Source organism: Cryptomeria japonica, chromosome 9 (genome assembly GCF_030272615.1).
Source record: "Cryptomeria japonica chromosome 9, Sugi_1.0, whole genome shotgun sequence".
Lineage (NCBI taxonomy): Eukaryota > Viridiplantae > Streptophyta > Pinopsida > Cupressales > Cupressaceae > Cryptomeria > Cryptomeria japonica.
This window is the reverse complement of record NC_081413.1, coordinates 650308713-650322451: the sequence shown is the minus strand read 5'-3', so window position 1 is coordinate 650322451 and position 13739 is coordinate 650308713. Positions and strand designations below refer to the sequence as shown.

At 37.8% G+C, this 13739-nt stretch overlaps 1 protein-coding gene across 2 annotated transcripts in view; it reads left to right on the top strand.

The window, feature by feature from the left end:
- Nucleotides 1–13739, top strand: part of LOC131045730 (uncharacterized) — a 110527-nt gene that overhangs the window by 69593 nt on the left and 27195 nt on the right. For both annotated transcript variants that reach the window (XM_057979321.2, XM_059211027.1), the window contains exons 10-11: nt 443–566; nt 681–730. In XM_057979321.2, the coding sequence (XP_057835304.2) occupies nt 443–566; nt 681–730 (174 nt within the window). The remainder of the gene's footprint in view (nt 1–442; nt 567–680; nt 731–13739) is intronic.

Genomic DNA, 13739 nt, shown 5'->3' with positions numbered 1-13739 from the left:
AAGGAACACTTGGCTCTTTAAAGTTTCTAAATACTTGAATTTTAAGACAGGAGAAAGATTCAAGGACAAGAAAATTCAACTTCAAATATTTTTGACTGTATTGATGAAATTAGAGTAATATTTTTATTGAATGTTTTCACATAAATCCTTGCCTTTTCTTTTTACTTAAATTGTTGTTCAAAATCTGTTATCCATACCTTTTAGTTGTCTTTGAATTGTGTGTATCTGAGTTGTCAAAATGATTGAACTGAAAATTTGAGGTGCTCACAGCTGAATTTGTACACACCTTTTAGAACTTTAAAATATGTTGCGATAGTTGATGGAATTGATCATCATTGCTAAGCACATTGTGCTCAATTGATAATGAATTTTTTAACTTGTCTGGGTCTGTTAGGTGCTGAATATGAAAGGTTGCATTTCTTTTAATGCTCATTAAGTGCAGATAGACAGTATAATGTCAGCAAGGTCAGCAAATGAGCATGAAGCTAGCAGAAGGCTGAAGTCAGAGTTTCTTATTCAGTTTGATGGGGTGATGTCAAATTCAGATGATCGTGTTATTGTCATGGGTGAGCTTTCTGTTTTCTTCTCTTGCTTGTACATATTAATAAGACATTGTTTATGTTTTTAAAAGGTATCTTACAGCTACTGATGCTATTTTCTAATTGGCAATACAAATGCAGGTGCAACAAACAGGCCACAAGAATTAGATGATGCTGTTCTTCGTAGATTGGTGAGTTTTACCATAAAAATTATCTATACTTGCATAGGCAAAAAAGTCAAGAGGTCATAAAGACACCGTTAGATAGTGTAGCTTGTTTTGAGGTATTTTTATTTTTTGAAAGAAATGCATCTTATATTACTTCAAAGAACTCCAAATTTAGATCAGATTCCCACAAGGCTACATCAGGTTAATGGTGGGTTTGCTAGGAAAATTTCTATTAGAATATTTAATTATATTTTAGTCACCTATATTTAGTTCCTTGTTTAATGGTCATTTAGCTTTTTCTTTTTAGTTAATTAGCTTTTAAGCTTTATTTAGTATTTAACTTTTTAGTTAATTAGCTTTTAAGCTTTATTTAGCATTTAGCTTTTTCTTTTTAGTTAATTAGCTTTTAAGCTTAATTTAGCTTTTAGCTCTTTAATCTTTTACTTTAACGTTATGTTCTAATTATAGAACATTGTCTTGTAACCTCTATATATACGTGTGTGTATCGTTCAATGTAATCATCCGATTATTGAATCATTCATTCAATTTATTTTTCATGGTATCAGAAGGGGTCGATGGGATTTTTTAAAGTTTGGCGAATTTTTTAATAAAAAATCATGGCCTTCTTTTTGGAATATTTTCCATATTTTTTTTATTTGTTTTAAAAAAAAAATGATTTTGCTTTTTTGAAGGCTTTTTTAGGGTTTCGAGGGTTTTTGGTTCGTGGGCGAATTTCTTTGTGCTGGGCAGCAATTCATGTTTTTTTTAGCGTTTTGGAGATTTTCGGGTCTGCAACCTGAGTTTTTTTTGCAGATTGAAAATTTTCCTAGGGTTTCTGCAATTTTCAACTAGGGTTTTGACCCTTCAGTTCAAGTCGAAATTTGATTTTTCTTGCAGATTCTTGGTGGGTTTTTCAAGACCTCAATTGGGTCGTTGTCAGATTTTTCTGGGTTACCCCAGAAACATCAATTGGGTTACCCCGAGTAGGAAAAATCTCCCCTCCTAGCCCGTCATACGGACTTGCAGGTACAGGTTTGAATTTTTTTTTTTTCCGTTTTATTTTTTTCAGAAATTTTGCCAAAAAAAATTTAATTTCAAAAGGGGGGGTTGTATTATTTTAGACGAAAAAAAAAAAAAATTTTGGCCGTGCCACAGGAACCGCGGGTACACCGTAGTGTACTTGCAGGGTACCTGCGGCCCCGCAGTACTCTGCGGGCCCCTCCTCATGTGGAGGGGAGGTTAAATTTTTATTTTTTGTTTTTTTTAAAGTTTTTTTTAAAATAAACTTTTTCAATAAGTTTTTTAATAATCAAAAATAAACTTTTTTATAAACATTTTTTTCTTTAATAAATTTTTATTAAAGTTTTTTTCATTTCATTTTCTTTTCAAAAAAAAAAAAATGACTATCGCCTTTTTGAATTTTTTCTTTATTTTTTAATAAAGTTTTTTTTGCATGGGCTTTAATAAATTGTTTTTATTTAGATTTTTAAAATCTTTTAAAAACACAAATATCATTTAATAAGTCAAATTGGGAACACTTTTTTTCTTGTCACTTCACACCTGTCTTGCAGTGCTTCCAACCGACAGTCAAGGGGGGGGGGGGTTGATTTGCTCCTTTATATCTCTTGGCCACATCCCAATCGGAGGCGTCTTTGCTGCAGTATTCTATAGGGCTTCTTGGTGGCATCATCTTCATGTTTCCAGATTTGCACTATCATGTTGTATGCTCTTGCATGAGCAATGTTGTACTCGCACTATCATAAAGTGCCACACCTCTTTGTATCTTGTCATTGTTGACATATTTGATGTAATCCTCTTGTATACATAGATTAAGAATATCTTGTGAGACTTGGTGCATGGCTCCAGTTAAGACTTAGATTGTACACATTTGTGCATGGCTCCCGTGAGACTTTGATTGTACTGGTATTTCTGAGTATCCAGATGATGCTCACAACAGGTTGTCTCCATGCCTGATCTTCATTTTGTTGCAGCGAGTGATTCATCATCATCGACATGGTACCTGGTTTTGTCACACTGACATTTTTGGTGCAGCATAGACTCTCTTTCTTCCTTATGGGGAGGTATTTTGGTCATCATCATTGGACCATCTTTGTAGGAGATTTGACATTGAGGGGGGCCTTCATGGTCTCTTCTTCTCTCTTATGGGGGGACATATTTTTTGTTCTTCTCATTTATCATTGAGAGCATTGTGTGCTTTCATCATCTCTCTTTTGGGGTAGGGTTTTTTCCTATGAAACCTGGGGACGCGTCCCCTACCTAAAAACCCCCTTCTCAATCCCGGGGACATTTCGGGGACTTGGGGATGGCTAGGGGACGTCCCCGCCTCGTCTCCAAATTGTCAGAATTTTGAGGGGACGTCCCCGAAATGGGGGGACGGCTTCCCTAGCTATGGGGGACGTCCGTACGTCCCGGGGACGGCTAGACGTCCCCCACATCTAGGGCTAGGGAAAAATATTAAAATAAAAAAAGTCGTATTTTCAATTTTTTTTAATGATGTTTTTTGCGTAATTGAGGGAGTGAAATATCTCATGAAGGGTTTTTTGCCAATAGAAAAATAACACTCGACGCCTATATAAAATAATAAAAGTATTTTTGGCGCAAGGGGTGTTGCCCCTTGACCCCAACTTGGGGGCGCTGCCCCCAAACCCCCGTCGAAAAATATAGGGGGAAATTGCGCTGGAAGTAGTGAAAATTTAACCTTCGGGTCTGATTAGGCTCCATTATGTATGTTATTTCTTTAATATCTATTATGATATGCATATTGACAATGTGAATGAATTGAAATTTTGAATTATGAGTGCATATTGAGTATTGAGTCTATTGAGACTTTTGTATGTTCGATGTTTGCATTCTAAAATGTTTTCATAGTATCATACACATGCTATATCCATATTTTCATATGAATATAATGTATAGATGCATGCTTTATCCATGTTTTCATATGAACATTTAGAATTTTCCTATATATTTTAAATTTTCCCTATATTTTATATAGCCGTCCCCTTTGCTGTCCCCCCCCGTCCCCAAATTTGGCAAAAAAATTTGCCGTCCCGGAAATTCGTCCCCCCGTCCCGGAAACTTGGGGTAACGTAGGTTTTTTCCCATTGGGTTTTTCTCTCTTTCCCCGCTTTATGGGAGATTGCATTTGCATTTGTACATGGGTACCTGTTGACGTGTATTTTGTACACTGCCTAACACAGAATAAAATACCCAAGGGCATCTTATCCTCTCTTGAATAAAGCCTCTAACTGCTGAAGATTCGCATGAAGGATCAGTTAGGATGACTCCAATGTTCTGGTTAGTAGGGTCTCTACGTGTGGATAAGCACCAGTTGGTATGATGTGATTTGCTGTGTCCTCGAGGGGATCTTACACTCCGAAATTCCGAAATCTTACTAAACTAAGAAGCTTTCAAAAAATAACAAAAGGAACAGAGTTTTGCAAGGAGTCTAATCTAGTCTAACCCTAAGAATGACTTCGTGTGAACAAGACTTGGCAAGATTCAACCAACTTCAATTTTGCCATAAGATAACAACTCAATTGAAATTGATGCGATCTTCTAAGGTAACAAAATGATTTTCAATGCATCAAAGATCAAAGACACTACCACGAAGGTACATATCCAAGATACAATAATGATTGAAGGTTAAGTGATTCAAGGTATTCTCCAGTCGACCACGCAAGGCGTTCCTACAATCAACAAGAAGCTAGTGGTTTGGATTACAAATCCTACCAAAGATCAAGTTTCACACTATGTCCTTCAAATTAACACACTACTTTGATTGAGCATGATTCAAGTAAATTTAACAACCATGAAGATAACCAAGAAAGTTGCAACAAAACACCATAACTTCAATATTTCATTGATTTCAAAGTCATCATGTACAACAATTGCTTGAATTCCTCTCCTCAAACTCAATCTTGCTACAAAAGTAAAATTGCTTCTAACTCTAATCTCTCTAATACAACAAACTCTCTGATATCTAACTCTCTTTTTTTTTTTTTTGATATTGCTTTTTCACTCCGTCAATTCCTTTGGCTCGTAAGCAGTAAAGCTTACTAGGGTTTGAGGATTGCGGTGGCGCTGAAGCCAAACTTTAGATTTTTCACCAATCACAGCTTTGCCTGAAAACCATAATGACTCGGAGTCTATTAATGTGTGAAGATATAGTAATCAACAGATGTCGGCATCAAGACACAGAAAATGATTTCCTTCCAAGTCAAATACAGGTCCTGATCAGATGATAAAGCTGAAGAGGAACAACCTCGGATTCCGAGCACTTCATGAATTCCTCTCCTCAAACTCAATCTTGCTACAAAAGTAAAATTGCTTCTAACTCTAATCTCTCTAATACAACAAACTCTCTGATATCGAACTCTCTTTTTTTTTTTTTTGATATTGCTTTTTCACTCCGTCAATTCCTTTGGCTCGTAAGCAGTAAAGCTTACTAGGGTTTGAGGATTGCGGTGGCGCTGAAGCCAAACTTTAGATTTTTCACCAATCACAGCTTTGCCTGAAAACCATAATGACTCGGAGTCTATTAATGTGTGAAGATATAGTAATCAACAGATGTCGGCATCAAGACACAGAAAATGATTTCCTTCCAAGTCAAATACAGGTCCTGATCAGATGATAAAGCTGAAGAGGAACAACCTCGGATTCCGAGCACTTCATGAATAGATATCTAAGAAATGAGTCTAACATAAGATCCAGGATGTTGCCAGTGTGTGAGCAACAACACAAACACCTTTCTCACAAGATGGAGGCTCCCACTCAAGACACCTAAACTAAAGCAAACCAACCGACAAACCGACTCAAAGCAAACTAAACTAAAACGCACACCAAAAGCAAACAACTAAACTACCTGAGCCACACTAGATCATGAGTCAAGTGACTCAAGGCAAATTAAGAACAAGGCTCAAAAGACCTCTAATCTAAAAACACGAAAAGAAAACCTACTCTAAACCTATATACAAGAGTCCTAGACTCGACACGACTCAAAGAAGCAAAATATATACATAACTTTACATGATTTCTCAGGTTGTGCAACAGGAGCATGGCAAACGTGATGGTTCTCAATCGAGCAAATTCATCCTTAAACACAGAAAGGCAAACTCTCACCATGCATCTCTCATACTCAAGCAAATTTTCACTCAAAATGATCAACTGGGGTAATTCGTTAGGACCATGGTCAATCCAGATGCAAGTTGTTTTCCCAAAATCCCCATAATCGAAATCATAATAACTTTCAAGGCTAGGATTAAGGAAAGAAACAACCTGGCATGTTTCAGGCTCAGACGACACTGTATTGTTGCAAGCGAGGTCACCAACTACTTCAGGAGGTCGCCATTGGTGATGAATCATTCCACGAGTATCCACAACATGTTGATCTTGATTAGGAAGTTCTTGAAACAAGCTTAGCGCCCCTTCGAATAGCTTAACATTTTCTATTTTCACTGAAACATCTTGCATAAACCAAGCATCTTCATGAAATTTCGTTAGCATATCCTCAAAAATGAGAGTCTCCTTGATGGATTGAGCTTCAAACATCTCTTCTAGTGGATCAAAGATAATCTCAGGTGGCCTTTCTTCTTCAAGTATAGTCTCGGGAGGTCGGAGCTGATGGTGGATCACATCACTCCCAGTAACTTGCTTATCTAGAAAAAAATTTGGCAGTAATTCCATTTGTGTTTCCTCTACAAAATCCTTCAATGCTTCCTTAAATATCATAATGGTGATGAAATCTTCAAGCGCCCCTTCAAATTGTTCTTCATACCTGGGCTCACTTATGATGATTTGTATCTCTTTGTTTAACATCTCAACTTGATTGTCTTCTTCAATGAGGCCATTTGAAAACTCCTGCAATTCAACCTCAAGGATTTCCTTTTGTAGCATAAGTGAGAATTCTTCAAGGAATGAGTCGTCTTCTTTAATTGCTTGTTCAACTCCTGGATCTTCCTTTATCACTGTTTGAGTATTCTCAATTGATTCTTCAACTTTTGTTTCATGGTATTCTTTTTCAGGTGCAAGGCATGGCGAGCTATCCACTGTAATACATTGTTCCTCAGGTGCATTTGTATCGTCAACGTACAATTGATCCTTCTCACATTCAGATGCTGGAGCAATGTCTTGTTCATAGGTTCTCCTAAATTCGGCTGCGAGACGTGCACCCCAAGATCTGTTCATAATACACCCTTCCTCGGACAAAGTTGGCATTCCAAACTGGTTTCTGACTTGATTGATAGCCATTTCACATACTGAGCAAGTAAATTCAGAGTGAGGTGAGTTGTGAATTCTACACCACAATGGTAGCAATATGTTCTCTAAACGCATTTCACCATCCAAAATGAGTTGACTCTCGATCATCCACATGAAGCTTAGAAGAGGATCTTTGCTCTCTGGGACACTGAAGTTGCCTTCTTCTATTTCTGGCTTGGGGACATCCCAAAAGAAGATTTTTCCCTGTGCTGCCGATTCCATCCTTGATAAGTACTTCAAGCAATGCATCTCATCATGTTCCTCTGTCTCGTGAACTCGACACTGCCCTGGTCTTGCAAACTCGGACAATCTGTGTGGATAAAGCTGTGTATCTAATCTCCACCAAAGTTCAGGAAAATCAACATGTTGCTCCTCGTGAAACTGTTGTTGCTCCATGAGAAATCTTTTCTTTTTTGATTTTTTAATTTTTTGATTTTTTTGATTTTCTATTTTTCACTTTTTTTTTGATTTTCTATTTTTCACTTTTTTTCGATTTTCTGGTTTTTCACTTTTTTTTGGATTTTCTGGAATAAGAGAGATCTTGAATATCTTGGATTCAACTTGAACGTTCAACTGGTTCCAGCTTGATTCCTTCTTGCGTAAGTCCAACTGACGACCCAACGATCACCTTCCGTCGAGTGTTTGAGAAAAAGCTTTCCACTGATCTTCCTTGGGTTCAAGAGTTCGTGTTCGCTGTCAGGCACTCCTAATTCAATTCTGTCGAGCGTGGAGGAGGGTAAAAGGCTCTTGAAAATTTCTTCAAATGCGATGTGACTTGACAAGATCGGTCTTTCAAATGCTCAGACCTCCTTCTAGCGCCAATTCTGTTGACGTGTATTTTGTACACTGCCTAACACAGAATAAAATACCCAAGGGTACCTTATCCTCTCTTGAATAAAGCCTCCGAATGCTGAAGATGTCGCGAAAAGGATCAATCGGGATGACTTCAAGGTTCCTGTATGTAGGGTCTCTACGTGTGGATAAGCTCCAGTGGTATGATGTGATTTGCTGGAATCACAAGGGGACTTACATTCTATGATTTAACTTCCGATCTGCTTTGCTGGAACACAGGCTCTTACTGGCTTAGATTTGAAAAAATGGAAAAAGGATGAGGGTGAAGAGAAGATCTAATCCTAATACTAAGAATGTAGGAGCAATGATTTGATTTTTGATGAAACTCTAACTAGGTCTTGTTTTGACATCAATGGACCATCTCCACAAGGCTAGTGCGATCTTCGAAGGGAAGCTTTATGATGTTCAAATCATCACTGCAGGCATAGACACCATCAGGTTGATGCATATCAATGAAGAAGCGACAAATTGAAATTGAGCTTAAGCTGAATGATTCCAGTTGACTACACAAGGCAAGTCTGCAATCAACAAACTGCTAGTAGTATGGATATACGAATTCCACCATTAATCAATCGCATTTCCTCCATTCATCTAATCATCTACCATCTAGGATTGAAGACTCAACAAGAAACCATGCAAATTGCAAGAAACGACACACTTCACCATTACTTCAATGAAAATGGAGTTTGTTTACAATCAATGGCAACAATTTCTTGCCTTGTCCTCCTATTCTACTCTAATTACTATTCTATCAATTTCTAACTACTCTCTATCTACTAACTGCTTTCTATTATTTACAACTCTCTCTCATTTATTGCTAATTAGCCTTTACAAATGAAATGCCAGGGCTTATATAGTGCCCACAATACAATTCGATGGCTTAGATCAATTTGAGATCAATGGCCAAGATTTTACAATGAAAACCCTAATTAGGGTTTGTTACAACCATTACATAACATTTAATGCTTGACCAATGATATAATTGTATTGCTTGGACACATGTCCTCTCTGGAAAAATCGACCAATGGATAGCCGGGGTAGGTACATCGGAGTTTGTGCCACCTTCCATGAGTTAGGTACATTGAATCTGGACATGCTGAGGTGGACCACACTGACTGGAGGAGTGATGACTGAGATGCCACCTCATCTGACACTTGTAGCTTGGTAGATATTCAACTTGATGTTGTTGAGAAGCTTGCTTTAATTAATTCATCTGGAACTATTTACTTCTTCAACGAGCCCTTGTTCTAACTCCTTGTGTCCTTGATGTGCAGGATGATGATGTACCTCGCCTTGGAACGCTGGATTGAAAGAGGTCACCCCTGTCCTGGCTTGATCGTCCCGGCGAAGATCGTCCTTGATCCGGCTTGATTTTCCTTGATGAGATCTCCATTTGATGCCTACACAACATTTCAAAATTAGTAACATGATTTTGCAATGAATAACTAAATTAGAGATTAAATTTAGGAAACTTCATAATAAGTCCTTGAGTTATCATTTCCTAAACGACGATTGAGCTTTTAGAATTCAAAATTTCAAAATTTAAGGCTATGACGATCAAAATTCGAAATTAAAACAAGGGATCTTGTCATACCTTACTTGAGAGCTAACTCTAGAATGCAAAACAAGGAAATTGCCTAGGCAAAATTGACGTTAGATGGTCTTCAACGTGATCTCTTCCTCAAGTTAGCAACTTCGCCACCTTTGATATGCCCTTGACGTCCTTGGCAAATTCGCCCAAGTGAAACTTCAAGTTCGCCTCTCCTTTGGATAGTAGTTTCGCACCACCTTTGATTGAATTCGCACCTTAAAACACAACTCGCACTCTTCCTTTTGTCTTCCTCAAATCGCACTTGAAGGATAAAATGGTAATGTGAAAATAACAATCTTCACCACCCTTTATAAGCGCTCATATCACCAATTCACTTAGGCCGACTTTGTAAAAATAAGGCAATTAAAATGATTTTTTAAATAGAAATAAAAGGCTGACCTCCATAAACCAAGCGCTTCATTTAATTTTTTAATTGATTAATAATTAATTATTAAATGCCTTTATTATTTAAATTGTCAAATTCGATTTTTACAAAGGCAAAAATAATTAATAAATATCAAACGCAATATTTAAATGCCAATTAATTGAATCTTTTAATTTATCGAATTTTAGCATTTAAAATAGATTCAAAAATATTTGTTTAAGCGCCAAATTTTGAAGATGAACAATACATACCTCATCGCCCTGGTCCCTGACTGAGGGACAGGAGCGATCCATTAACTTTGTCTTGATCCTTGCATTTTTGACGTTCAAAGTCTTCATCTCCACGTTGAATTTGCCATTTTCGTTGGGTTCTTCGAGCTTGATTGATTTGCTTGTGTGAACGAGTGCCCTTTATGACCATTATTGCCCTGGTCCCTTGGAGAGGGACAGGAGCGATCTAGATGTTTTCACTTAGATCTTGCATCTTTAATCTCCAATTTTCATCATAAGGCGAATAATAACATTATTTCTTCATTCTATGCTTGTTTCACTTGACTTCTACAAGGCGTTTTGATGTTTGGAGGATCATCGCCCTGGTCCCTTGGAGAGGGACAGGAGCGATCCATGTGTTTTCTCCATTTCAAGCTTAAATTGGTAACATCTTAACGTTCACCTCCCTTGTATCGCCTTCCAAATGATGTTTTAAACCTTGTGCAACTTTACTTTGACGTGATCTTCAAAGGATAATAAGTGACTTAACAAATATCGCCCTAGTCCCTTGGAGAGGGACAGGAGCGATCTAGTGTTTTGGCTCAAATTTGCAAACTTTTAACCTTTGTTCTTCATTCATTACCTTCCAAATGACGTCCTCGATCTTGCCTATCTTTGCATTGTCTTGATTTTGAAGGAGCATGAGTGTTTTAATGAAAATCGCTTTGGTCCTTGTCCAAAGGACAGGAGCGATATAGCTTCCTTATTCAAATTGGTGATCATTTTGACGTTTAAAACCTTTGCACATCATCTTCTGACAACACCTTAGACCCTGTGCGACCTTGCAAAACCTTGACCTAACGTGATTTTGGAAAGATTTGGCAAATATAATAGATATCGCTCTGGTCCCTTGGAGAGGGACAGGAGCGAATTTCAAGGTTTTGAGCTCGTCCTTGCCTTCTTCAACTTGTCATTACCTTCATTGGGTAAAACACAGTCCGCTGATCCTTCTTGGCCGCTTAATACTTGGTAATCCTTCAAAATTTAGAGCCTCATGAAGATTTCGCTCTGGTCCCTCTCTGAGGGACAGGAGCGAACTTGGACACTTGATGTAATTCTTTCAATATTGGCGACCTTTGATACTTCGTTCTTCATTAAGACGCTTCAAAAAATTAAATGAAGCGCTTGGTTTATGGAGGTCGGCCTTTTATTTCTATTTAAAAAATCGTTTTAATTGCCTTATTTTTACAAAGTCGGCCTAAGTGAATTGGTGATATGAGCGCTTATAAAGGGTGGTGAAGATTGTTATTTTCACATTACCATTTTATCCTTCAAGTGCGATTTGAGGAAGACAAAAGGAAGAGTGCGAGTTGTGTTTTAAGGTGCGAATTCAATCAAAGGTGGTGCGAAACTACTATCCAAAGGAGAGGCGAACTTGAAGTTTCACTTGGGCGAATTTGCCAAGGACGTCAAGGGCATATCAAAGGTGGCGAAGTTGCTAACTTGAGGAAGAGATCACGTTGAAGACCATCTAATGTCAATTTTGCCTAGGCAATTTCCTTGTTTTGCATTCTAGAGTTAGCTCTCAAGTAAGGTATGACAAGATCCCTTGTTTTAATTTCGAATTTTGATCGTCATAGCCTTAAATTTTGAAATTTTGAATTCTAAAAGCTCAATCGTCGTTTAGGAAATGATAACTCAAGGACTTATTATGAAGTTTCCTAAATTTAATCTCTAATTTAGTTATTCATTGCAAAATCATGTTACTAATTTTGAAATGTTGTGTAGGCATCAAATGGAGATCTCATCAAGGAAAATCAAGCCGGATCAAGGACGATCTTCGCCGGGACGATCAAGCCAGGACAGGGGTGACCTCTTTCAATCCAGCGTTCCAAGGCGAGGTACATCATCATCCTGCACATCAAGGACACAAGGAGTTAGAACAAGGGCTCGTTGAAGAAGTAAATAGTTCCAGATGAATTAATTAAAGCAAGCTTCTCAACAACATCAAGTTGAATATCTACCAAGCTACAAGTGTCAAATGAGGTGGCATCCCAGTCATCACTCCTCCAGTCAGTGTGGTCCACCTCAGCATGTCCAGATTCAATGTACCTAACTCATGGAAGGTGGCACAAACTCCGATGTACCTACCCCGGCTATCCATTGGTCGATTTTTCCAGAGAGGACATGTGTCCAAGCAATACAATTATATCATTGGTCAAGCATTAAATGTTATGTAATGGTTGTAACAAACCCTAATTAGGGTTTTCATTGTAAAATCTTGGCCATTGATCTCAAATTGATCTAAGCCATCGAATTGTATTGTGGGCACTATATAAGCCCTGGCATTTCATTTGTAAAGGCTAATTAGCAATAAATGAGAGAGAGTTGTAAATAATAGAAAGCAGTTAGTAGATAGAGAGTAGTTAGAAATTGATAGAATAGTAATTAGAGTAGAATAGGAGGACAAGGCAAGAAATTGTTGCCATTGATTGTAAACAAACTCCATTTTCATTGAAGTAATGGTGAAGTGTGTCGTTTCTTGCAATTTGCGTGGTTTCTTGTTGAGTCTTCAATCCTAGATGGTAGATGATTAGATGAATGGAGGAAATGCGATTGATTAATGGTGGAATTCGTTTATCCATACTACTAGCAGTTTGTTGATTGCAGACTTGCCTTGTGTAGTCAACTAGAATCATTCAGCTTAAGCTCAATTTCAATTTGTCGCTTCTTCATTGATATGCATCAACCTGATGGTGTCTATGCTTGCAGTGATGATTTGAACATCATAAAGCTTCCCTTCGAAGATCGCACTAGCCTTGTGGAGATGGTCCATTGATGTCAAAACAAGACCTAGTTAGAGTTTCATCAAAAATCAAATCATTGCTCCTACATTCTTAGTATTAGGATTAGATCTTCTCTTCACCCTCATCCTTTTTCCATTTTTTCAAATCTAAGCCAGTAAGAGCCTGTGTTCCAGCAAAGCAGATCGGAAGTTAAATCATAGAATGTAAGTCCCCTTGTGATTCCAGCAAATCACATCATACCACTGGAGCTTATCCACACGTAGAGACCCTACATACAGGAACCTTGAAGTCATCTCGATTGATCCTTTTCGCGACATCTTTAGCATTCGGAGGCTTTATTCAAGAGAGGATAAGGTACCCTTGGGTATTTTATTCTGTGTTAGGCAGTGTACAAAATACACGTCAACAGTACCTTACATGGCCTAGTAGCCGGGACCCATCTTGCATTTCTTAGTTGCATTGTAGACTTTAGTGCATTCCCCTAAGTTGCACTTAAGGGGGGGTGTTGGTGTAAATAATTATTCATCATGGATATTATTACACCTTACTTAAGTTTACTTAGGTACATGCATTTCATAGTAGTTTGGGTATGAGACACTTGGGTATTTGTGCCACATTGGGATAGTGTGTGTAGGAGAATTTCAACCTTTTGTGGACTTATCTTGTTGTTACATTCCACATTCAGTGGGTGATCCACCTCATGTGGAATATTATATTGTTTCTCCTATCTACCCACACCTATTTCCTACCTACCCTTGTTTCTTATTGAGCCACATGTCATGTTTGTGTGCTCACATATCCATATAGCCTTGCCTATATAAGGAGGCTCATATTCCTTGTATGTAACGCTTGATGATCCAGTTGATCAGTATTTTCATCTTGATAGAGAATACAGTTTATTTCTATCATC